This window comes from Notamacropus eugenii, chromosome 5, assembly GCF_028372415.1.
Source record: "Notamacropus eugenii isolate mMacEug1 chromosome 5, mMacEug1.pri_v2, whole genome shotgun sequence".
Taxonomy (NCBI): Eukaryota; Metazoa; Chordata; class Mammalia; order Diprotodontia; family Macropodidae; genus Notamacropus; species Notamacropus eugenii.
This window is the reverse complement of record NC_092876.1, coordinates 415,555,923-415,583,600: the sequence shown is the minus strand read 5'-3', so window position 1 is coordinate 415,583,600 and position 27,678 is coordinate 415,555,923. Positions and strand designations below refer to the sequence as shown.

Below are 27,678 nucleotides of genomic sequence, written 5' to 3'. Positions count from 1 at the left end.
GATAGCTAGAGGAGAAAGTAATCAGAGCTTGTACAAACTATGTGATCTCACTTGAACTGAAATGAAGGGCTACTTCCCTATTTCCCCCTCTTTTCCCTTGTCCCCTAACACTCCTGCACCAGACTCAGGACTCACCAGGGACTAGGTTGAGGTTAAGACTAAGAGGGGTGTGTGTGTATGTGTGTGTGTGTGTGTGTGTGTGTGTGTGTATGTATGTGTGTGTGTGTGTTTTACCAGTTAGAGATGTATGTCATTGGGGGACTACTCATACTGCACTTTTTCCTTGCAACAAAAGATGGTAACCCCTTTGGTAAGTGTGTGTCTGTCCTTCTTTGCCAAAGAAGATCATGCCATCAGAGAAATAATCACATGACTTGCTCTTCACTTTGTTTTGAGTGAGGGAGAGCTGTGCAGGTCACCAGCTCTCTCTTCTCCAGAGTCTTCTGAATCTAGTGACCAGATATTCATCAGGATAACTGGAGAATGCCCAGGATAAAGCAATTGGGGTTAACTGACTTGCCCAAGGTCACACAGCTAGTTAGTGTCAAGTGTCTGAGGGGAGACTTGAACTCAGGTCCTCCTGACTCCTGAAGTGGTATTTTACCCTGCACCACCTACCTGCCCCTCTTTGGTAAGTAGTAATTTATGGAAGGTAAAGTTTAGGATGAAGAGATTCAGGTTTCTACTACAGTATTCTATTTCTTCTAAAAACTGTTGCAGATTGAGATTACATCTGGTAGAAATTAGATTTGAGAGATTCTTATTGTTCTCTAGTAAATAATTATATTTTGATAGCAATATAATATTGATTGGAACTTGAGTGTTATTCATCTTTTCAATTATTTACAACTAGAGAAGACTTAACTTCTAAGACTTAGTATCTAGTGGAAGCCACTCAGACTCTAAGTACAGTACCTAGGAGAAAGGAAGCGACATTCGGATTCACGAATTTAACATAACTGCTACTGAACTCAGGCGGTTGGACAGTTGTGCCCTTTCTCTCTCCACTAAGGGACCTCTCAGCTCTGAACCAACCTAGATTAGGTTGAGCCTTGGGGAGCTGGGCCTCTAATGAGAAGTCAGTCATTCTAGCTCTTTCTTATATTCTCTAGTTCTTTACATCCCCTTCCTTAACTGAACCATGCCATGCTGACTATACTTGGACCATCAGCTCCATGTCTACCATATCAGTTATCTGGGCTCCATTGCCTCATCTTGCTGGGCCCCAGACCTTCACTTCCTGGACTGTTTCCTTATGACCCATGCTACTGGTACCTCCCCCATCACTTTCCAGATCAACTTTCTATGTTGTCTTCGCTGATAAGAATGTAAATTTCTTGAGAGCAGGACAACATTGTTTGCTTGTGTTTGTATTCCCAGAGCATAGCATAGTGCTTGATATGTGGTAAGTATTTAATAAATATTTTATTTATCTAGTTATCTCCTGAGAGTCCCAGGAAATTTTTCCTAAAACTTAGGTTCATGTCTAGGGTCTGCTCCCAAAGGGAATGGGAAGTAGAAAGGTACACAATACACAGTATAGATCAGGTGTAGCACAGCTATTTTATTGCCTCTAGACCAGGAGGTGTTAACTTGTTTTGTGTCATGGGCCCTGGCAGTTTGGTGAAGCCTATGTAGCCCTTCTGTGAAAGGACCAGGCTTCCTTATTTCCCTGAAATAGGACGGAAATTAGTTTTCCTTAAAAGTCAACAAAGCTATCCCAGAGACTTAATTGGCCTCTGTCTCCTTTGATGAAGTTTCCTGGTCACCTAAGGGCCTAAAAAGTTCCACCAATGTGGAGTTGTAAGGTTTCTCTGAATTGGTGGATTTTTGAAGACCATGAGTCACCATATCCTGCTCATGGAAGGGAAAGGGAGCATATCCAGAGAATCTAAGTGTCATTGAATCCTTGCTGTATAAGAGCAAAGTAAATTTCTTTGTTTTTTAAGGTGTTAAATTTATTTAGTGACTTGAAAGTGCCTTATTTTATTCCAGCAATCTGAGCTGAGTGTTGGTTTAGGTCTGCCTTTAACATTTGGCATAGTTGGTGTTTATGATGAGATGGTGTTGTAGCTCACATCGTAGATGAGTTGTGAAAAAACATTGTAAATACCAAGGATGGGATGATTGCATGGTGGGACATTCCATGGCTCCCAGTAAGAGTCCTCCAGAAGGTGTATGGGGAATCCTCTCTATGAGACCAGGAGCAGGCTCCTGCTCAGGTTGGTCCCAGCCGACATGTTGTGTCCTGCAAGGAACCAGTCCAGCTAAGTAGTGAACTTTATAAGGTCCCTCTGGAGAAAGAATGAACACTGAGGCTCAGCTGCATTTTCAGAGGAGTGAGTTGCTCTGATCATATGTATCCTCACAAGTGTTTGTCATTATCACTATTTTTATCTTTGTAGACTGTAACTGGAGTATACTCAGGTAGTACTTCTCCCTGTGTGTGTGGGAGAAATGCTTTACAACTATGGTTCTTACTATGTCACTTGAGTAAATGTCTTTGCTAAGTACTGGATCTACTGTCTGATCAAGGGGAACCACATTGGTGAGGAACTCCTGAGCTCCTGAGAGTAGCACCAGCCTCAGCACCCCAAGGTTGTAGCAGTCAGTGCCAGAGTGGGCTGGGGAGAGAACTCAGAAGAGGTTCTGCATTTCACTTGAAAAAGAAAAGAGTTACAGGGTTGGGAGCCTTGTGAGATCTGTGGGCTAGAGAATTGCCCCCAAACTTAACTGTTGCTAAGATCTCAGACTGCCTGCCTGAGAAATGCCTCTTTTCTGTCACAACTTGCCTCCTCTTCCTTGTGCTGGGGCAGCAGAGATGTGGTGAACATGGTATTCTCTTTGGCAGGACAGTGATGAAAATACAGTGAGTTGAGACAGACTTGCTGACTGTCTGAGAACAGGTCCCAGAGCTTGACCCCAGGGACATTTCACCACTGATTCCATTACAATGATTCCAGCCATAGAAAGTACAGACGGGGTTTGTTCAGTGAACAGTGAAGTGGAAAAAGAGAATTGTTATTCACCCTTAAGCCTTCCTGGCTGTACCAGGGCAGACAGCTGACATTATATAATTCTTTAGATAACACAAATATCTGTCTTTGTGTGAAAAGAGTTGGGGTTTAGTTGGTATACAACTGAATTGTAGCTCTCTGAAAGTAGGCTTATGGTGAGCAGTGGGAGAGAAAATCGAGTGAGGGCTGATTAGGTCCACATGAGCTAAGATACTGTTTCCCATTAACTCTGGTGATTTTCAGCTAGCTTCCTTCAGGCCTTAATTTATTTGAAGGAGAGAGGAGTGACAAACGCAGGGAATTTTCTGCTTCACATTTAACGTTTAGTTCCTTTCCAAGCCAAAGGAACCATATATATTTCTTACTTCTGTGACTTTCTCTGAATTGTGTTGCCATACCTCTGTCTCACTGTGATGTGCCCCCCTGAGCTGGAGAACTTTCTCTGTTTTCTGTTTTCAGTGTCTCATAAGAATGTCACTGACTGACATCCACAGAAGGATTCTTACACATATACAGGTGAATTCTGTTGGGGAAGATGACCATTTAATTCCAAACAGGTGCTGTAGCTATTTAGCCCAAAGGAACTAATAGATTAAATTTGTCTTCCTCTGGATATGAGCCTTATTTATTTGGGTAGTGTGGATAGGGGGCTTGGAATCAGGAAAACCTGGGTTTAAATTGTGCTCCCAAACACTATTACCTATGTGACCCTGGCCAAGGCACGTAACCGCTCTCTACCTCAGTTTCTCCATTGGTAAATGGACATAAATAATTTATTGTTGTTATCCAGTCATTTTTAGATCTGTCTGACTCTTCATGTCCCATCTGGGGTTTTCCTAGCAAAGATACTGTAGTGGTTTGCCATTTCCTTCTCCAGTTCACTTTATAGATGAGAAAACTAAGGCAAACAGGGTTAAGTGATTTGCCTAGGGTCATACTCTAGTAAGTATTTAAGACCAGGTTTGATATCAAGAAGATGAATCTTCCTAACTATAGAATCTGCACTCTATCCACTGTATCACCCAGCTGCCCACATTTATGCTAGCGCCTATTATCATAACTGGGCAGCAAGCTGGCAGATAACAATACAAAATTCCATAAAGAGGATTTGAAGAGAGGGTGCAGATTTAATGGGGACTAAATACTTTGGCCATAAAGAATTAGTAGGTAAAAAAAACCCCAAAACAATACAGTTATCTCTTCCACATCATAGGGGGCTGGCGGCACAGTGACACCCCTCTTCCCCCACTCTCCCTGCCCTGGTGATCTGAAAAATTCAAGTAAAATCCTTGGCTCTCCTTTCACATGGTATGAAAAGATAAAATATATTGATATTATATAATACCATACACATATTTTATGCATTTCTGAGTTTCTGAACTTTTTCTTGGTTGTCTATAGGCCTTGCCTGTTGTCTGTGGATTCTACAAAACTCCCCCAAAATTCCCACTTAATTTCTTATACCAAGCAGTGATATATTGAAACTTTTATGGGAAAAGCCATGATGTGGAAAGGATAACTGTATTTCCATTATAAAAAAATTACATCAAACAAGTCAACATACTGAAACTTTGGGGATGAAGTTAAAGCAGTAATTGGGGAAAATTTTTATATCTCTGTATACTTTCATGAACAAGGGAGTGGAAGAATCAATCAATGACTTTGGCATGTCATTAAAATAAAAAACCAAAGAAACAACAAATAAAAGAAATGCCAACAACATACAAGAATACACATTGTAAAAAATACATACTCTGAAAATATATATTCTGAAAATTCTAAGATAAATGATATTGAAAATAAAAATTAAGTTTAAAAAATACTAGTGTATTGATAAAATAGGAACTGTATTTTGGGGAGACTAAAAAACCAATTAGTAATTAGTAATGTAAAACAAAGGAAGACCAGGATGCCAATATCAAAAATGAAAAATATAAATTTACAACAAATGAAGAGGAAATATAGGAAATTACTAGAAACTGTCTTAATCAATTACATGCCAACAAAACTGATAGCTTAAAAGAAATACACGAATATTTGTGAAAACAAAAATGCTCAGATGAACAGAACAAGAATAGAGAATTTACATTATCTGATCTCAGAAAATTAATTGAACAAGCCTTGAGGAACTCTTCAACTAAATAGATTTACAAGTGAATTTTGTTAAATATTCACAAAATGATAACTCCAATTTACAAAAAAAAATTTTAAATGGAGTGAAAGGATACCTGTCAAATTCCTATAAGATAACTCTAATTCTGAAAGGTAAACCTAGGACAGATAAGGAAGAGAAAGAAAACTATATACTAATATGAATGCAAGCAGATTGAATACAATATTAGCAAGAGGATCACAGAAATATATATAAAAACTACATTATGATCAAGTTAAATTTGTATCAGTATGCGGGACTGGTTCAATACTAAGGAAATTATAAAAAGATAGAATATCTTAGTGATATAAATAATAAAAATAACATGGCTACATGATATGTGTAGAAAAAACTTTTAATTAAAAATCTTTTAAAGCTTAAGAAGAATTGGATCATTGCTTAATACGAAAAAATAGTATCAATCTAAAACCAAGAGTTAGCATAATGTGCAAAGGAGAAGTGTTAGAGTCCTTTCCAATAAGATCAGTGACAAAGACAGCTAGGCAGCTAGAGTGCTGGATTTAGAGTCAAGAAGATCTGAGTTCAAATCTGGTCTCAGCTCTGTAACCTGAACAGGTCACTTAACCTATGTCTGCCTCAGTTTCTTCATCTACAAATAAGGACAATAATAATTATATATGTAATATTATAGTATATAAATATAATAATGTAAATCTATTATAACAATATAATATGATAATATAAATAATAACGAAAATAATAATATAAATAATCATGTAAACAATAATAGCACCTACCTTTCAGGGTTATTGTGAGGAACAAATGAGATAACATTTATAAAGTGTTTAGCATGGTGCCCGGCATCTAACAGGTGCTTGATAAATGCTTCTTCCTTTCCCTATCCCCTGGTAAAACAAGAGTGTCCATTTTCACTACTGCTACTTGACAGTGTTCTAGATATGCTATCCATAGCAATAAGGCAAGTAAAAACATTGAAGGAAATAATCACAGGCAAAGAGAGATAAAATTATAATTTTTTTTTTTACAGATGATATGATAACTTACTTGATGAATCTATAGAATCAAATAAAAAAATTAATGGAAATAACAAATAGCAAGAAAAGATATAAAAAGAATTTCATTCAATATAATTAATGAATATATAAAATATATTGGAAAATCCAGCTAGTAACACACACATAAAAATTGGGGCCAGCTAGGTGGTGCAGTGGATAAAGCACCAGTGCAGGAGTCAGGAGGACCTGAGTTCAAATCTCACCTTGGATACTTGACACTCACTAGCTGAATGACCTTGGGCAAGTCACTTAACCCCAATTGCCTCATCCTGGGTCATCTCCAGTCATCCTGATGAATATCTGGTCACTGGATTCAGATGGCTCTGGAGGAGAAAGTCAAGTGCAAGTCATGTCATTATTTCTGTGATGGCATGGTCTTCTTTGGCGCACAAGAACAAACACACACACACACTGGCATGAGAATTATTATATGAATATAACTAGAAAATACTTTGTAGAAACAGACAATGAATTGAAGCTATATTTTTTTTTTCATGATTTGTCATGGTTAGACTGTACCAATATAATAAAAAAATGATGATACTATCTAAATTAGTCTACAGATGAAATGTCATACCAAACTATAGGTAGAAAAAAATAACAAAAAGGTAAGGAATCTTAAGGAAATCATGCAAAAAAGTGGGAAGGAAAAGGGCATCACAGGCAATATTAGTTCTTAAACTAAGTAACAGCAATTATCATCAAAAATATCTATTACTGGTTAAAAAGTAGAAAAATTAATCAGTGGAACAAATTAGGCAGGCAACATAGAGGCAAATGAACATAATGAACATAGTAGTGTCGAGTTCAATAAACTCTAAGATCCCAGCTACTGGGGTAAATGCTTATGATTCAACAAAAACTTCTGGGATACACTCTGCAAACTGGCAAAGATGACACAATATGGGAATTGTTAGTGTTGGGAGGGTTGTGAGAAGATAGGCATGCTCATTCATTGTTGGAGCTATGAATCAATACAATCTTTTGGACTTTGGAATAATGCAAATAAAATCCATACCCTTTGTATGACTATTCCATTACTAGGAATGAGAGATTCCATGACTAGCCTTGTACCCCAAGAGAGACATCAATAAGGAGAAACTCTCCATATACATATCTCTCTCTCTCATTCCCTCTTCTTTCTCTCCCCCTGCTTTCTCTCTATGTGTATATATATATATATATATATACACATATATACACTTATATATATATATACATGTGTGTATATATACGTATATATACACACATATGTATATATGTGTGTGTGTGTGTCTGTGCACACACATAAACACTTTTTTGTGATAGCGAAGACTTAGAAGCAAAGTAGATGCCCATCAAGTTGGGGAACTGTTAAACTAATAGTGGTACATGAATGTGATGGAATATTACTGAGTTGTAAGAAATGACAAATGTGATAAATATAGAAAGGCACAGAAGGGTCTTCATGAATGAATGCCAAGTAAGCAGAGCCAAGAAAACAATATACACAAGAACCACAATATAAATGAAAAGAACAACCACGAAAAATATCAAAAGCATGTATTGCAAAATTATGACGATTAAGCATGCATTGAAAGAAGAGATGAAGTGACACCTCCCACCGCATCTCCTGGAAGGCGTGGGAGGTCCACGAGTTTTGTACGTCACACAGACATTTTCAGACAATCAATTATGCTGATTTTTCCTCTTCTTTTTCTTTCTTTTTGTCTTTGAAAAGATGCTATTATATTGGATGGCTCTCTGAGAGTAGAGGGGGGAATTCTGTAGGAAATTATAATGATATAAAAAAGAGACATTAACAAAAACATTTTTAAAAACAAACTTCTGGGAAAACTAGACAGAAGTCTGACAAAATAGGTTTAGACCTCATACCCTAGAGCAATAAATCTAAATAGATATGTGATTTTAATATTAAAAAATTACATCATAAACAAATTAGAAGAGCTCCCTTTCAGGACCATGGATGGAAAAAGAATTTTTGACTAAAGGGATCTAGAGCATCACAAGAGATTAAATGGACAATATCAATTACATAAAAATCCAAGTTTTTGCACAAAATTCATGTAGTTAGAAATAAGAAGAAACAGTGTACTAGGGAAAATCTCTGCAGTTAGTTTCTTTGCTAAAAGAATTCATATATTATGTATATAGCCCAAATCTGTGAGTAGACCAAGCTACCCCAGTGGGGACCCAGTTCTAGTTGGTTAACCTAGCCCATCCTTTCTTCTTCTCTCCTCTCCTTTACTCCTCTCCTCTGCTTTCCTTTCTCCCCATGGAGTATCATGCCCTTACCTGAGGGTATTCTGCCCAAAGAAGATAAATTTTGATGACTGAAACCTACCCAGTTACCTTGGGGCTAGATTTCATTCTCAAAGTCCACTCCTGAAACCCAATTCACTTGGGCTCTCATTGATTGGACAAGTGATGCCCAAACACTACTTAATGGGTACTTTTTGGGCCCTCCTGGCTCAGAGTGAATGTAAATAATAATTGTTTCTCTTTTGGCTAGCAACCCTGAGGGTCTTCCCCTCCTGGATTGATTTTTTGTATGTTTTTATTGTAGGGGGTCATCCCTTGACTCACTTCTTAAACAGGCCTATTCACTGAATGGGCATTGCTTCACTCAAAATGAGACCCCTGAAAGACTTTAGCTTAAAAAGGCCAAGGTTTCCCACTGCATCCTGGGTCATCTCAAGTCATTCTGACCGCTGGACCGAGACGGCTCTGGTGGAGAAAGTGAGGCTTTGTACAGCCCTCCCTCACTCAAATCCAATTCATTTGCAAATCATGTCATTATCTTTCTGATGTCATGATCCTCTTCAAGAATGAAGGACAAACCACACAACAGCCCAAAGATATGTCTGTCTGTCTGTCTGTCTATCTATCTATCTACACATGACATACATATATGATGTACATATATACATGTGAATGTTATGCATACATGTGCAATATGACCTAAATTTTTATACCTATGCAGCCCCAAAATACAATTAGTCAAGCATGTAGCCTCATTCCAGTCCAGGTCCTGACCACGTAGCCTGAACAATTTTCTCAACCCAGAAATGAGCCACAAACTTGCTGGATCTAAATATGATAGGATGTTTGGGGAGGTTCCCTTCTCTGTGTATCTAAACATAACTGATTGGGCTCAGCAAAAAAGTTACGATATTGACCAAACCAGGGACTATCCTTATATACATATAGTTCAGCACTATAGTCTATCTGATTAATAGATCAGTTAAGAAGCTCAGTGTCACTCGATCAGGTAGGAAGCCTATATTCACATATAAAACCAGGGCTGAGCTTGCCGGTGAGTTCAGAGACCTATTAAACTCCTCTGGGAGGCACAAAAATCTTGCAGCATACTTGCACCCATCCTAAATCTTTTTTCCTTTTCCACTCCCTCCATCTTCTGGCTCTCACTGAGAAAAGCTCCCTTCTAATGGCACAACCTTCCTGACCACCCTATCAAGCACTGGCAGGACTTTCATTCTTCTCAATTCACAAGAAAGTAAGAATACTCCTTTCTCTCCATTGCCACTTCCAGGCTTTCCCCTTACAACTTTTACTCAGTAACCTCTCTTCCTTTACCGTTCAGTTTGGTGGCTTTTGTCTACAGACTTCCCCTTATTTCCTCAATGAGTTCAGAAACCAACTCATAATCTTTATTTCCTCCCCAGCTCCTACCCTCATACTAGGGGATTTCAACATACACACGAATAATACCTCAAACACGTCTCAGTTCCCCAATTTTTACTAATTTCCCATGACCTTCTCCTCTATCCCACCTCAGTCACATACAAAGATGGCCATGCCTTTGATCTTACCATCATCTTCAAATAAACTACTTCTATGTTCAGGAACTCTGAAATGTCCTGGACTGACCACAGTCTTTTGACTTATTACCTTTCCTTCTGACTTCCAGTACCAAGCCCTGCTCTTTGTCCACACTATGGTCTTCAATCCCTCAACCCCTCAATTCTCTCCTGAGTCATCATCACCCCTGTACTATCTGCACTCTCCTTCTTTCTTTATCTTGACTCCTTGGTGAACCAATTTGAATCTGCATTGTCTTCTTTTTAGTTGTCTGGCCCTCTTATCATCACACCATCTGCTGCCTTCTCTCCTTCATACTTGCTGCTGAATGAAGGTGGAAAAGATCACCCAACTGTTCTGACTGGATCCACTACAAATTTATGTTACATGACCTAAACCAGTCCCTCACTTCTGCTAGGCAATCTTATACCACTCCAGTTAAGTCACTATCTCACTCACCATACTGTTCTGCCAAACTTTTTCATCCCTCTTCAAATCCTCCTTCTCCTACCCTCACATTTTAGTGAACTTTGCTTGACATTTTATTGAAAAAATTGAGGATATTTGCTCGGAGCTCCCTCTTTTCCCTTCTCTCTCCTTATGTCACTTGGATGACTTCTCTCTCTATGTCCTCCTTTACCCCTGTCTCATATAAAGAAGGAGTCTCACTCCTTAACAAAGCAAACCCCTCTACCTGCATAAGTGATCCCATCCCATCCTGTCTCCTCCCATGGATTATTCCCTGTCATCCTCACTCTCACTTATTCTCAATCTCTGTCTACTGGCGCCTTCCCTGCTACCTACAAACATGCCCATATCTCCCCATCATCAAAAAACTTTCTTGAGTCTTAAATTCTCACCATCATCCTGTATCTCTTCTGCCTTTTGTGGTTAAACTCCTTGAGAAGGCTGTATACAATAGATGCCTCCATCTTCTGTCTTCTCAATATCTTAACTCCTTAAAATCAGACTTCTGACTTCATCATTCCACCAGAATTGTTCTCTCCAAAGTTACTAATGATATCTTAATTGCCATATCTAATGATCTTCTCTCAATCCTCATTGTTCTTGATGTCTGTGCAGCCTTTGATATTGCTTTTCTCCTTAATACTCTCTTCTCCTGAGGTTTTTGGGACATCATTCCCTCCTGTTTCTTCTCCTGTCTAACAAACTGCTCCCTCTGAGTCTCCTTAGCTGGATTCTCATCCAACTCATGCCCTCTAACCATAGGCATCCCTTGTTGTTCTGTCCTGCATCCTCTCTTCTCCCTTCATACTATTTTACTTGGTGATCTCGTCAGCTTCTTTGCATTTAATTATAATTTCTGTGCTGATGATTCTCAAATCTATTTCACCAGGTCTAACCTCTGCTGACCTCCGGCCTCATATATACAATTGGCTTTCAGATATCTCACACTGGATGTCTAGCGGAAATCTTAAATTCAATATGAACAAAATTCAATGCATCATCTTTTCCCCTAAATCCTCTCCTCTCTCAAACTTTCCTGTTATTATTGTCTAGGGTACTACTGTCCTTTCAGTCCCTCAGGTTTATACCGAGATGTCATCCTCAGCCCTCTTATCCAATCTGTTGCCAAGATCTATTGATTTCACTTTTGCAGCATCTCTTAGGTATGCCCCCTTCTCTTCTCTGATGTTGTCATCACCTTGATATAAGCTCTCATCACCTCATGCTGGAACTATTGCAATAGCCCACTGTGGGGATCGCTTGCCTCCATTCAGCCGCCAAAGTGATTTTTCCCAAAGCACAGGTGTGATGATGTCAGCTTGTTACTCAATATACTCCAGTGACTCCTTCTCACCTCCAGGATCAAATACAAATCCTCTGCTTGATGTTCAAAGGTCTTCATGTTTTACTCTCCACTCCCCTCCCCTTCCCCAAATATTCCCATCTTGTACATACTCTTTGATCTTGAGACACTGACCTTTTTCCTGTTCCACAAATATCCATCTTTTGTCTCTGGGCATTTTCACTGGTGCTTGGGTCCTGGAATAAAAGGCAATGTTTGGTCTAGAAGGAGATACTATTCAGGCTCTAAAGAGGTTTGCAGTGGTAGTGCTCAGACCTGGCAAAAGGGGCAGTATCTGGACCTCAGAAGGAAAAACAGTAGCTAAGGCACCAGGATGGGCAGGTCTATTGTAACCCTTTGTTCATTCTAATTTGAAACTAATAGGGCTCTGCCATATTCCTGCCAGTATGTCACCCAGTGATCAGTGAACAACTTCTTCTCAAGAAGGCTTTGGGGGACTAAGTAATGGAATTGTTGTCTAAAGACAAGGGAGAGATAAAACTGTCTCTGTATCCCTGTCCAGGCTTCATGGAAGAAGGGAGACATCCTTCAACAGAGGTTTCTAACGGGGTAAAGATTTGGTATTTCCCAACCTTTTCCTCATGGAGCTCCTGCAGAAGGTAAATTCCCTGAATAGTGATGATAAAGATTATAGGGAAATTCTCATGATCAGCTCTGGCACTAGGAAAGGCTGAAGACAAGATGATACTAACCTCTTAGCTACCTTACTAAAGATGATGCTGACCCATGATGAGAACTGTTAACTATATTGGAAGGGTTGTAATCTATGATATGACCCTAGAGTTCCTGGTGCTTTTCTTGCTGTTTATCACTTTATATTGTTTTTTTTTATCTACTTTGTAGTAGTAGTAGTAGTAGTAGTAGTAGTAGTAGTAGTAGTAGTAGTAGTAGTAGTAGTAGTAATGGTAGTAGTAGTAGTAATAGCAGCAGCAGTAGTAATAGTAGCAGCAGCAGCAGCAGCTGTAATAGTAACAGTAAGTGACTTGCCTAGGGTCACTTAGCTAGTGTCTGAGGCTGGATTTGAACTCAGTTCTTCCTAATGCCAGGCTGGTACTCTTCTCACTTCACCCAGGTTTTCTGAAATCATCTCTTTCACCATTTCTTTCAGTGTCCCCCACATTTATGTACAGTAACTTGTTCAGCCATTCCCTATTTGATTGGCATCTCCTCTGCTTCCAGCTCTTTGCCACCCACAAAACAATCTGCTATAAATATTTTTCCTCTTTCTTTGAATTCTTTAGAGTTTAGACTTAGTGGTGGTATTGCTGGGCAGAAGTATATATACAATTTATTAGTGTTTGGGGCATAGTTCCAAATTGCTTTCCAAAATGGTTAGACTAGTTTATAGATCCACCACTAGTATATTAGTACAGCAGTGTACCTATTTTTCCACATTCACTCCAGTATTTGTCGTTTTCATTGTTTTTGTCATCTTAAACAATCTGATAGATATGAGGTGGTATCTCAGACTTGTTTTCATTTGCATTTCTCTAATTAGAGGTTTAGCGCCTTGTTTTCTATGGCTATTCATAGCTTTGATTTCTTCTGAAAACTATTCATATCTTTTGACTATTTTCAATTGGGTAAATTTGATTCCATTTCCTATATATTTAAAAAATGAGATGTTTATCAAAGAAATTTGCTGCAAAGATTTTTCCCCCCAGTTTCCTGCTTTTCTAATTTTAGCTGCTTTGGTTTTGTTTATATAAAAACAATTTAACTTTATGCAACCAAAATTACACATTTCATCTCCCATGAACATCTCAGTCTCTTGTTTGGTCATGAACTCTCCCCCTATGGATAGATATGACAGACAATTTCTTCCATGCTCCACTAATTTGCTTATATCAGCTTTATAACATGGTTGGAGATCTGGTACTGCTAGGCCTTTTCCTTTACATGTTTTCCCCATTGATTCCCTTGCTTTGCTTGACCTTTTCTTTCTCCAGATGAGTTTTGTTATTATTTTTTCTGACTCTAGTCTAGACAGTAATTATTTGTTAGTTTGATGGGCACAGCACTGAATAAGTAAATGAATTTAGGTAGTTTTGCCATTTTTGTTATATTGGCTCAGCCTACCCATCTCTTCAATTACTTAGATCTGTCTTTATTTGTGTGAAGAGGGTTTGGAACTGTGTTCACATAGTTCTTGTGTGGGTCCTGGCAGGTAGATTCCCAAATATTTTGTATTATCTGTATATTTTAAATGGAATTTCTCTTTCTATCTCTTCTTGCTGGGTTTTGTTGGTAATATATGAAAATATAAATGTATATATGCATATATATATATACACCTATATACAGACTTGATTTTACATACTGCAACTTTTCTAAAGTTATTAATTGATTTGATTAGATTTTTTTTGTTTAGTTTGGAGTTTTCTAAGTGAACCATCATATCTTCAAAAAGTGATACTTTTATTTCTCCTTTGATCATGCTTATTCCTTCGATTTCTTTTTCTTATTGCTGTCACCAGCATTTCTAGCACAATTTTGAATAATATAGGTAACCATGGGAATCTTTGCTTCAGACTCTGGTGCCACCACCACTGCCACTGCTGCTGTTGCCACTACCTCCAGGACCCACAACAGATGCTGCTGCTTCCACTATCCTGGCCAGGCCACTCTCAAGCATCCACAGATCTCTCTTTCTATCCCTCTTAAACTGTCCTGGGCTGGAAAAATGAGTCACTGTGACTTTTTTTTTTTTTAACTTATCCCATTTAGAATTTGATTTAACACATTTTTAGAAAATTTTTTAGAGGGTTGGTTTGGGAGAGCTCGAAATAAATGCTCAATTCATTCCACCATCTTGGTTCTGTACCTGTTATAGTATTTTTTGATGTCTCATGGAATCGTTGACTTCTATTTGCTCCATTGTAATTTTCAGGGAGCTTGTTGCTTGGCAAGATTTTGTCACTTTTGAGCCACGCTGTCAATTTCCTTTCCAATTTTTTTCTTTCATAACTCTCATTTCTCTTCTATTTTTTTCCCTCAAGTCCTCTCATTTCACTTGTTAAAGCATTTTAAACTCTTAAAAAAACCCTCAAAACCTTTTATATCATTTCTTCCAAGAACTGCAGTTGAGTTTATGCCCAAAATGGTGTTTTCTTATGACACATTACTTGTAGATGTTTTGTGTAGGTATTCTTTTTTGCAGTTTGTGTCTTAGGCTTCCCTGCCACCATAATCGTTCATGCGTTATTTTAAAAAAATTTGCCCATTCTTCCAGCCTACTTTTTTTACTTTGGACTTGATGTTATGGCTGGCTTCTGTGGCACTTCTGGAAGGAAGGTCTGGGCTAGTCCTGTTGTGGCTTTGTGGGAGTATTGAGTGTTGTGTAATTCCAGGGTCTCAGAATAGACTGAGGACTTGCAAGCTTTCAGTGATCTGATTTAGTGTGGTCTGATTCAGGGTAAAGTCTGTTGCTCCCTGGCCTGAGTTGATCTAAGTTTTGGTGTGAGTTACAGTAGAATGATGTTGAAATCAGCCCGGACCAGCCAGCTGGAAAATTCTATTACTTCAGAGTGACAGAATTTTAGTGTCCTCTTTGGTCTGGGATTCTTTCCCTAATTTTTCCTCTACAGACTGAGCCAAATGCTAGAAGTGAAACCTGGTTCTTGGCTTCAGATCTGAGCCACCCTGCTGCTGCTTGATCATGAACTTTGACCTGAGCCACACTGCTGCTGCTTGATTATGAACTTTCTCCTATTTAGCTACACTGCCTAGTTTGGTATGTTCTCAGAATGCTCTGGATCTATGACCCCAAACTGGGGACTGGGAAATAAACCTGCCAGGTGGCATCTGTGGCCATCAGAGTGCCTCTGTGTGAGTCTGGGGATATCCCAGATCCAGTAGGGGTCTGAGATCATCCTCTGTCTCTTGGTACACAACCTTTTCCTGGGCACCAAAGAAAGGGCTTGGAATGCTCCTGAACTGACTCCCAGGTCCACAAGCCTCCCTGTCTGTTTCCTGATGATAAGCTAGGCTGGACAAATGACTCTGTTACATGTATTTTCTGGGCCTATTTGGAAGTGTTATGAAGGGGTACTTGCCTGGACTGCTTCCTACTATCACACTATTTTGACTCTGTCTCTTCCTCTAGACATCTTAAACTCAGTAACTCATTATCTTTTCTCCTGAATGCTTCCCTGCTTCAAATTTCCCTATTACTCACAAGTATACCACCATCCTCCCAGTCTCCTAGGCTCATACCTAGGTATCATCTTCACCTCCTCATTATCTCTCACCCCCTCACCCCAATATCCAATCTGTTTCCAAGGTCTATTGATTTTGCCTTTGCAACATCTCTCAGATTATCTTCTCTGATACTGCCACTACCTTGGTACAGGCCCTCATCACCTCATACTGAGACTATTGCAATCACCTTCTGGTGAGTCTGCCTGCCTCAAGTCTCTCCCCACTCCAGTCCTTCCTCCTTTTAGTTACCAAAATGATTTTTCTAAGGCACAGTTCTCACCATGTCATTCTCCTATTCAATAGATACTATCCTATTACCTTCAGAATCAAATATAAAATTCCTTCATACCTCTCCCCACACAAAGATACCTTTCCAGCTTTTTCTACCCTACATTCCTTCTATTGTCACCATATACTGTTTGATCTGTTGACACAGTCCTCCTTGGCGTTCCCATCTCCTGACTCTAGATATTTTCCCTGTCTATCCCCCATGCTTGGAATGATCTCCCTCCTTATGTCTATCTCCTGACTTCCTGGGTTTCCAGTCAAGTCCCAGTAAAAATCCACCTACTATAGGAAACCTCTCTCCATCTTTCTTAATTCCATTGCCTTCTTTCTGTGAATTATTTCCTACGTATCTGGTATGTAGCTACTTTGTACATGTTTGTTTATGTGTTGTCCCTATCTTTTGCTTTTCTTTGTATTTCCAGCATTTCGTACAGTATCTAGAACATAGTAGGTGCTTAATAACTATTTATTGACTAATGACAAAACCAGTAATAGGGCACTAAAGGGTTGGAAAGTCTAATAGGACAAGAAATCACAGGACCAAAGACCAGAGAAGAAGTTAGAGAAATTTTTGTACAAATAAAACAGAGGGAAAGCAGAAAAGTACTGGGGAGGGGGAGGGGGGCAGAATTTTATAGTTTCTTAGATAAAGGTCTCATATCTCAAATAAATAAAGAACTTTGTCAAATATGTAAGAATATGAGTAATTTCTCAATTGATAAATGGTAAAAGGTTATGAACAGGCAGTTTTTAGATAAATTGAAACAATTTATAGTCATATGAAAATATATTCTAAATCAGGGGTGGGGAACCTGTGGCCTCGAGGCTACATGTGACCTTCTAGGTCCTTGAGTGTGGTCCTTTGACTGAATCCAAGTTTTACAGAACAAATTCTTTTATTAAGGGAATTTGTTCTGTGAAGTTTAGATTTAGTCAAAGGGCCGCACTTGGGGACCTAGAAGGCCACATGTGGCCTCGCGGTCACAGGTTCCCCACTCCTGCAGTCTAAATCATTATTGATTAGAGAAATGCAAATTAAAACAGACCTGAGATATTTTATAACTATCAGATTGGCTAAAATGATAGAAAGGGAAAGCAACAAATGGGACATTAATTCAGTGTTGGCAGAATTGTGAACCGATCCAACCATTCTGGAGAGCAATTTGGAATTATACCCAAAGAGTTATTAAACTATCTATGCCCTTTGACCAAGCAATATCACTTCTAGGTCTATTTCCAAGGATGATTAGAGAAAAAGGAAAAGAGTCTACATGTTCAAGAGTATTTATAGCAGCCCTCTTTGTGGTGGCACAGAACTGGAAATTGCGGGGATGCCTATCAATTAGGGACTTGCTGATAAAGATGTGGTATGTGATTGTGATAGAATATGACTGTGTTCTAAGGAATGATGTGCTCAATAATCTTAGAAAAACATGGATAGATCTACATGAAATAATGAAGACTGAAATGAGCACAATCAAGAGATTGTTGTATACAGTAACAGCAATATTGTTTTAAGAACAACTTTGAGGAAATAAATTATATGGAGGAAGACACTATCTGCATTCAGAGAAAGAACTGACAAATAGAAGCATGTGTAGTACAATTTTACACACACACACACACACACACACACACACACACACACATACTACATTTGTATCTAATGGTAGCCATAGTTCAGAGGAGAGGAGGGGAAAAAGGGAAAAAAAAGAAATTTACATGACATTTGGAAGGAGTAGCAAGTTGTGCATAGGAGGTCTGCAGTTTCATGTGCAATCATCTTTTTTATTTTATTAGGTTATGGAAATGCTTGTTTTATTCCATACATTAAAAGTAAAATAAAAAAATTTTAAAAAAAGAGAAAGAAACAAAGGACAGCAAGGTAGGGAATCACGCTGGAGAAGATGCTAACCTGGACCTTGGCCTTTATTGGTACTGTGAGTCATATGAACTATGCTGGGGTAGTATTAGGTAAAGGTTGACCGTCCAGTGAAGACAAGCCGCATATTACTGTAAGTTAGGAGGAGAATTAAGTAGGTTCTTGTGGGAAGAGAGAAGAATCTTCCTGATTGTTTATGGGTTCAGGCATAAATATATGTGTGTGTGTGTATATACACATATATATGTATATACACACACATGTATGTGTATATATATGCATACACACATACATATATCCATATCTATATCTATATTTAGATAGATAGATATCCTTACATTTTTTCCTCTATGCAAACAAAACATCTGTAATGCTTGATGTTCTTTATTTCAGTGCTTACAGGTTAGCTGAGGACCATTCTTGGAAAACAAAATGAGCTGGATATTGAAATTCTCTGGATTCCTCTGGGTGAGTGCACGAGCCAAGGAGATTTGGAAGTGAGAGTCTTTGCATCTGGAGGAAATGCTTCGATGACTCCCCATTGCTTCTAGCAGACAATTTGTCATTTAGGGTCCTTCATCATCTAGTTACAATTTATCTTTCCAGACAGATCACTTAGCACTCTCACTAACAGTCTGTGTTCCAGCCAGACTGACCTCCTTGTGTTTCTCCTTCCACCTCCTTCTTTATAACTTTGAACAAAGCATTCCCCCTGCCTCCAGTGCTCTTCCTTTGCCTCTTGGAACCCCCGGAAGCTTCCTGGAAGATCCAGTTCAAAAGTTACCTCCCATAAGGTTTTCTTGATTGTCCTAGTTTCTAACTCTATCAATAACTTTGTATTCTTTTTATGTAGTTTATATTTACTTTTCCGTAGATAAGTTGTTTCCCTGCAATAGGTTTTTAACTTTCTCCCCTTCTTTGTATCCCTAGCACCTATGGACACCCATTAAGGTTTGAGTAAATGCCCATGAAAGTGAATGATTCAAAGCCAAGATCTCCTACAGAAGCACAGGGAGAAAGCAGAATTACCTGGGGCAGCAGGTGGGAATTATGGAAGGCTGCACAGAAGAGCTGACACCTGTGCTAAGCCTGGAAAGAAATGAAGAATTCTGAGAGGTGAAGCTAAGGAGAGAGCAAATTTCAGTTGCTGGGGGTATATTGTGTAGGTAGGAGGTTGAATGTTGAGTTTAGAGACTTCCTAGCAGCCTAGTTTGCCTGCAGTGTGAAGTTCTTAGAAAGGAATAATATGAAATAAAAGTAAATTCAAGTCCAATGGGGAAGGTGGAGCAGGGATCACTGTAATTGGCCGGCTAAGAAGTTAGCATTTTATTCTAGAAATAAAAGGAAGTCAATGAAGATTTTTGATTGGGGAAGTGATATGGTCAGGCCAGTAGCTTGAGTGAAGAAGGTATTGGAGAGGGCAGAGACTGGAGGCACGGAGAATATTAAAATGCTAATATTTTCTCGGAGAGAACTGATAATGTACTGACCTCCATGTTAGTGGCTTTGACAGAAAGGGAATGGATATAAGAGATTTTGTGAAGATGGAATTGTTAAGTTTTGGTGACTGAGTATAGCGGTGATGGTGTGAAAGAGAAGGAAAAGTCGAGGAAAACTTCAAGGTTAGACACCTGAATGACTGAGACAGTGGTGGTATCCTTAACAGAACTAGAGTTAGATGGATGAAGTTATTTCTTGAGGTCCCTTCCATCATATGATTCTATGAAGAATTTGTAAATATCAATGAGATCTCATGAGCATGCAGTAAAAATGTTACCCCCACCCACCCAAACATGACTAAGATACATGAAAAGATACTCAAGTAGTAATTTCTCTCAGGTGAATTTCCTAAAAAACAAACAAACAAACAAACTGAAGAGAAAGCAAGAAAATGACTTGTGACTAAAACTGATTGATAATAACCCTGCTAGGGCTAGAAAGAGGCAAACCAAGAAAATAGAAAGCAGCCACCAATCAGGGCAACCTGAATTCTGCCCAGATTGTCACTCTCAGGTTTTCCTGTGCATTTTTGCTGACTGGAATGCCTTCACTATGAGCTCATGTCTTTCCAGAAAAAATCCCACTTAATGCCTTCATTCAGTCCAAGGGGTATATATAGGGGAGTTTTGCAGCTCGGTGCCATGCAGCCCAGGGAACAAGAGCATTCTCCCTAAAGTGCTTGCATTGTCTTCTTGACTCTCCACCTTTTTTTGCCAGCAGACATGGACATAACTATCCAGCACCCCTGGTTCAAACGTGCTCTTGGATCCTTATATCCAAGCCGTTTGTTTGACCAGTTTTTTGGAGAAGGCCTTTTTGAATATGACCTCCTGCCTTTCCTGTCCTCCACCATCAGCCCTTATTACCGCCAGTCACTCTTCCGAACTGTGTTGGAATCTGGCATTTCTGAGGTAAGAATTTGTCTATTCCCCTTTTCCTTTGTCGGTTTTCTTATAGATAGGAAGAGGTGATGATGACCCAGAGACCTTTTGAAGGAGGAAACTGTGGTTTGACTATTTGTCTGCTCCAGCAGCTTACACTCTCTGTTGGGGGCTCTGTTGCACATAGCAGGTGCATGAGGTTCACTGACCAGCCTTATTCCCCTCTCCCCAATCTCCCTTTGAATTCTCAGATTCATAGATGTCTCCACTTGGTCAAGCAAAAACAGAACTGGTGCTTGGCACTTACCATTCGTTAACTCTAGCTGCATGATTGCACCTCCAATGGAGAAACAGTGCAGCAGCAGAACTGTACTATAGTCTACTCCAAGTCCCTGGGAAGGGGGGAGCTGGAGATAAATCCAAACTGAGCACGACCGTTCTCTTTTCCTCCCATCAGCTCATGACCCATGTGTGGTTTGAAATGCACAAACCACATGCTGGAAACCCCAAGAACAACCCTACCAAGGCAAGTTGTTTGTGTTCAGCTGCTTCCCCAACTGTCTGCTCTGGGCTGTGAAAGCCAGGCTGGGGGTGGGCGCTTCCTTGTACCCTGTAAGTCAGTCGATCTAGGGTTTCCTCTCCAGCAAATCTGCAGAAAGGTTAGAATCTCTTCCCTCTTGGGTTAGTGGAATTTCCCAGTGCCTGCTCTAAAAAAAATGCACCAAAGTAACCCATGAAAATCTAGGAAACTGACAAAAGGGCTGGTTAAGTAAAATATATAATAATAACTGATACTTATAGAGCATTTGAAAGCTGGTGAGGTGCTGATATGTTATATTTCATTTGATCCTCACAAAAATCCTGTGAGGTAAGTACTCCAAAGATCACTATCTTCCTTTTGTAAATGAGAAAAATGATGTTCAGAGAGGGTAAATGATCTGTCCATGGTCACTCAGCTAGTCAGTGTCAAAAGTATGATTTGCACTCAGGTCTTCTGGAGTGTAATCTCTAAATGGGTGATCCATTATGCACAAAGATTCTGTTACTATAAGTGCTTAAAAAGTAATACCCAAATGCTCAAAGGAAAGATGGGTTATGTGAAAATATGCCACAACAATAATTAGATTCACCCATCGCTTGAAAGTGAAAGTTTCATAAGAGTGTTAAAATGAATCAGGGATACAGTTATTTAACACTCTTGACAATATATGGTAGCACTGTCTAAATATGCAAAGTGAACTGCAGAGTGGAGACAATTATCTCAAACACTTAGGCAAGATAAACAAACAAATTAAAAACTTGTTATTGAGAAAACAGAAATTCTTTTTGGAATTTAAAGACTGAGTTTGTCTGTGGAGACCAGATTTACCAAATAATAACCCACCTCATTTTGCTTTTAGAGTCTTACTCTACATTCCCTATCTTAAAAATGGAAGGAGCCACAGATCTATTCTAATTCCTTTAGCTTTCTACAGTCCATCTCAGGGAACATGGAAGAGAATTGTTTCCTTGTCCGCCCACAGGCTGTGCCAGGTGGTTGGTAAATCTGCATGTGACATTTTGATTTCAGGTGAGATCTGACCGAGACAAGTTTGTTATCTTCCTGGATGTAAAACACTTCTCTCCTGAAGACTTGACTGTGAAGGTGTTGGATGACTTTGTGGAAATTCATGGGAAGCACAGTGAAAGACAGGTAAGACAAAATGACATTAGCATCCATCATCAGCAAACCATTTGTGGTTTATCTCATTATCTTTTTGAAATCCTTTAGTCGGACTGAGAAAGAGGAAGAGTTGAGCCAGAGAGAAATAGGATAGTGAATGAATTATTTAAATTAAACCACTTTCTTCTGAGGGTCACAATGCATCCTCAATAACCTCTTAAAAGATAAAGCAACAGAAGTGGTTATCAGCAGGATAGTCTGACAGAACACCAACCTACAAGGATTTCAAATATGCCTCAACTGATAATTTTGCTTTGCAAAAACGGTCCAGTTTTATTTCTTAGTTGCTCCATCAGCCTATTTGAATGCCAGGAAAATACTGTGATTTCTTCATGTGGGAACTCCTTCTACCTGAAAGCAAATCACAACCTATTCATAATTTAAGCTTACACAGGAGTACCACAGCATTGGTCAGCCATATCTTGGTCCATCACAATCAAGCTGTTTTGATTCAAGAGAAACTAAAACAAGTATGTTATCTAAAGCAGATACAGAACACCTGACTTTTCACGTGGCAGGATGACTAGCTAAGTGAGAAGAACAAATGAAAGAGTCTTAGTTTGGGAAATTTTCCACATGTGATATGCAAAATTGAAATGCAAAATATTGATTGAGTTGAACTGAAATGCAATTGAATGTTAGCAGAAGTCTTAATGTCCTTCTCAACAGAAGGAACTTATGAAAAACCCCAGCTTTCCTACCTGCAAAATCATGCTGCCTTAAATTTGATTTCTGCTACCTCTCCGTATTCCTGGGACATTTTAATTTATTTTAATTCCTGGGGCCACTTTAATTTCATCTAGCTATGAGACATTTCTCCATTTTATCTTATGCAATTGATAGCTTTAGCTTAAAAAAAGAGATAGCTGGATCTACAAAATTTTAAGCTATCCAAGAGACTTCAAACTAATTTTCCCGTGGATGGGACTTTTTGTTCCCATGTTACTTTATTGACATAAATCCTAACCATATACATGTGTATGTATTCACACATATATGTATGTTATTGTTGAGTTGTTTCAATCATGTCTGACTTGGAGTCTTCTGGCAAAGATACTGGAGTAGTTTGCCATTTGTTTCTCTAGCTCAACATATATATATATGTATATCACATATACATATATATATGCACACTTTATATATATCATATGTGTAGATGAGGAAACTGAGGCAAACAAGGTTAAGTGACTTGCCCAGGGTCACATAAATACTGTGTCTAAGGTCAGATTGGAACTCATGAAGATGAATCCTCCAGATTCCAAATCTCGTGTTCTATTCACTGCATTATCCATCCAGCTGCCCCATATATGTGTATAAAAATGTTTAATAATACACTGGGACTGTTTTTAATGATGCATTATTTAAATTCAAGAATTAAATTGATTAATTGGAAGAATCAATATTCTGGTCATAGAATGGCCATATGAAAAATGCCTAGGAAATCTACTGTAAAGTTTCCATTTTTACAAAGTTTCTTGTTTTGGAATAGAGGTGTAGCTGGTAATCATCTTCAGGGTTTTTAAAGAAACTAAGTCTCTTAATATAATCCACGGTCTCAAACCCTGAGCTCTGAACTTGCTTGAACTGGATTCAATATTGGGGGACTTCTAAAGAGTTATCTGTCTGATTCATTTTGTTCCTTCTCAAAGATTTCTCTGAGAAATCTTGGAGTACATCTTGTTTCTAGGTCTCCAGATTTGTGGGTAAAGCTATTTTCTAAGGGCTCTTTCAAGCCCTTAATATAATGACAAATGTTGTGTAGAGGGGAGTCTTTTACCTCTATAAAAATTTAGAAAACACATTAAGATATCACAGCATTCCATAAACGATTGAAATTCTCTCCACATTTTTAGTGACTATGATCTTCCCCAATTCCACCCTTATCCCTGGTATCCATAAAGGTCCCCAGGAACATAGTACCATTATCAGTTGTTTGGATCAGTGGTATCAAACTCAGATAGAAATATGTATCTGGAGGTGGCAAGTTGACTTATAATACCACAAGTTAACATTATCTACATTGTATTATAGTTTTACTTATTTTGTTAAACATTTCCCAATTACATTAGGATCTGATTCTGGTGACACTCAGGAATTTTATAGATTGTCACGCTCTCATGAGTTTGACACTTCTTGTTTGAATCATGGTTGGAAGTGAAATGTATTTGAGGTTGATAAATATGAAGCAATCCCTTCTGTCCAACACTCCAGTGAGTTCCACTTTCACTCTGGGGCACTAATGGTACTACTTTAAGTATAGTAGGAACGTCCCCTTAGCTCAGAAAGGCAAACAAATTTGGACTTGGTAAAAAGGAAACCTCTTTTCCATTGGCCCTGAATTTTTTCAGATAATTTTTGGCAGATCTAGAGGGCAAAGTTTAAGTCTTTTGCTCCTCCATTTTGTGGCTCAGTCCCTTGATGGTTCTCCAGCTGTAAGTCCATGGACACAATTTTTTTTTCTGCTCAAATGGCTGGCAGTATACAACAGCTCTCTCTTCTCTTTAGAATTCTGGATTTCAAAATTTCCAAGAAATATCCCCTCCACTATTCAGGAGGCTAGAATTCAAGATTTTTTTGCTGCTCCTTCAAAAGGTTGAGGTTCAGGAACTCCCACTCCTTAGCCACAAGGTTCCCTTCTCCACAACTGTCATCTCTGGGGCTAAGGTTACACTTTTCATATCTAAGGGCAGGAATCCAGGGTCCAGGAACATTCCTGGGGCCACTTAGTTAAAAGGCTCCACCACTGCCCCTCAAAGACTTCCTTCAGGTTGTATGGATAAGAATATATGTAATTACATTGTACTTCTGCCCCAAGGCTGACAATAACAGCTCCCAACTGAGGAAGGCTGTATGCATGTACAGACTCCATTCCCCCTAAGGTTCGTTCTAGCCCTACTATAGTCTGTCTCATTTGTGAGTGCTTTAGCAAGTACATCTCCTTTGATCCTCATAACAACCTTGAGAAGTAGGTGCAATTATTATTTTACTGTCAAGGAAACTGAGACAGAAGTCCAGTGATTTGTCCAGGGTCCTGCAACTAATAAATGTCTGAGATCAGTTCTTCCTGACTCCAGGCCCAGAGTTCCATCCACTGCATCACCTACCCCAGCTTAATCAACTTATTTCAATCAACAAGACTTAAGAAGAAGCCTTAATCCTCAATGAGGTGTAGTTGTTTCCCAGTTCTTTTGATGATACTGTTTTCATGGGAAGATATAAAGTCTAAAGAAAGATTTAGTACCCTGTAAGCTCATCATGTTTATCCCCTCATCAAAACTATCTAGTAACTTTTTGTTTAGGAAGTATGAATTTTCTGCACATTAGAGAATTGTGGGAGTTTTATACCTACTCACATATGCAAAGTACCAGTTACATATAGCCAGAAGGATTTCCAAATTCATTATAGAACGAGAATTCTGAGGCATGGAATTCCAATGCAGGAAGGAGACACTGGATAGCTCTCTGCCTTTGAATAATCATTCTTTCCTACCTTTGCTTACCACCAGGATGACCACGGCTATATTTCCCGTGAATTCCATCGTCGATACCGCCTGCCTTCCAACGTGGATCAGGCCTCCATTTCCTGCTCCCTGTCTGCTGATGGCATGCTGACCTTCTCTGGTCCCAAGATCCACTCCAACATGGATTCAAGCCACAGTGATCGATCCATCCCTGTATCTCGTGAGGAGAAGCCCACCTTGGCTCCCTCTTCCTAAGCTGAGGCAATGTGAGTCACATAGACTGCTACCATCTGCAGTCTTTACTCACAAAGCCATTGCATAGATACCAGGGGAAAATGTAGAAAAGTCAGGGTTGTTTTTTTTTTTTCCTCTGCTCTCTCCCCTCTTTTTTTGTTATTTTCATTTTCTTAGATGGGATGAAGGTCTGAGAGAGTCTGAGACATTGGGCCTTGAGGCCTAAAACCTATAGAGCTGTGATGTTAGTTATGACCTAAAATTTAAGTGTTAAAAACCCAAATCCCATCACCTGGCTGATTTACAGAAATGGCCATTGTCCTTTGCTGTTTTTAATAACATCTTCAAGTGACTAAGAGTGTTCCTGGTATTAACCTCCAAAAAACCAAATGAAGGTGAATCAGCAACTGAGTTGATCAATGTGAAGATAAGTTGAACTTGAGGGAGTGGGGAACAATATACATTTAATAAAGTACCTCCAGGTAATTCAAAGGTTCCTCACATATGATACAATTTAATATGTGAAGGTCACAGCTGGATTTTCAGACAGGTGTATCCCCATAGTTAGGGTGTTAGTTTCTGTTAGTGATGCTTCATATGACAGCAAGGAGTAGGTATTTCACAGCTTTGGAGATTCTGTGAGAGAGTTACATCCTAATATTAAGGCTTCAAATCCCCGCTGGGATCTCACAGGGCTGTATGTCTCAGATGATCTTTCTCAAAATCTTAAAATTTCTAACATAGGTTCACCACAATGTAAGAATACCACCACTGGCCATCAATAAAGTAAATGTGACATGAGCAAAACATGGCTTTGTGTCAATTTCTTTCTTTTCTTGGGGTTTGGAATGGAAAGGATGATTGTGTTGACCTGGTTAGAAAGAAGTTTCAAACGTGAATATTATTAAAGGTCGAGGTTTGGGGAGAAAGAATTGGAATTCTTCCCTACTTCATCAAAGTGATTGTTCTTTGTGTCCTACAATGATCAGACCACATCTGAAGTATTGTATTCAATTTGGGACATGGAATTTTGAGGGTGACGTTGACAAGATGGAGTATATGCAAAGAGAGGAGATCAAAATTATAAGAGGATTCAAAGTCGTGCCACATGAGGATAGGAAAAAAGAACTAGGAATGTTTAGCTAGGAGAAGAGGCACATTTAAGGAGGCATCTGTGGGATTACAGAGGGCCAAAGGATAGCAGTAAGGCAGTTAGTTGGGACAGTGCATAGAGTGCTGGCCCTGAAGTCAGAAGACCTAAATTCAAGTCTGACTTCAGACACTTACTAGCTGTGTGATCCTGAGTCAGTCACTTATCTCTGTTTGCCTCAGTTTTCTCGCTATAAAATGGGATAATAATAGCACCTGTCTCTCAGGGTTTTTATGAGGATTGAAAAAGATAATATTTTTAAAGCATTCAGCACAATGCCTGGCACACAATAGGTGCTTTATAAATTCTTATTCCCTTCCCAAGTAACTATGAAAGAAATTTTAAAATTCAACGTAAAAAAGAACTTAACAATTAGAAACATCTAAAAATGGAATGGACTGGCTCAGCAGATTATGGGGATGATAATAACAATAGTCACAATCCCCAAAATAATAAGAATAGCTAGCATTCACATGCTGCTTTAAGATTTAAGATGAGCT

At 38.9% G+C, this 27,678-nt stretch overlaps 1 protein-coding gene across 2 annotated transcripts in view; it reads left to right on the top strand.

Moving 5' to 3' along the window:
* CRYAA (crystallin alpha A) overlaps positions 1-26,835 on the top strand; it is a 78,770-nt gene extending 51,935 nt beyond the window's left edge. For both annotated transcript variants that reach the window (XM_072614845.1, XM_072614844.1), the window contains exons 2-5: positions 18,623-18,697; positions 20,450-20,640; positions 22,181-22,303; positions 25,840-26,835. In XM_072614845.1, coding sequence (XP_072470946.1) covers positions 20,452-20,640; positions 22,181-22,303; positions 25,840-26,049 — 522 coding nt within the window. In that variant the 5' untranslated portion in view covers positions 18,623-18,697; positions 20,450-20,451 and the 3' untranslated portion in view covers positions 26,050-26,835. The remainder of the gene's footprint in view (positions 1-18,622; positions 18,698-20,449; positions 20,641-22,180; positions 22,304-25,839) is intronic.
* The last annotated feature ends 843 nt before the right edge of the window (positions 26,836-27,678 follow it).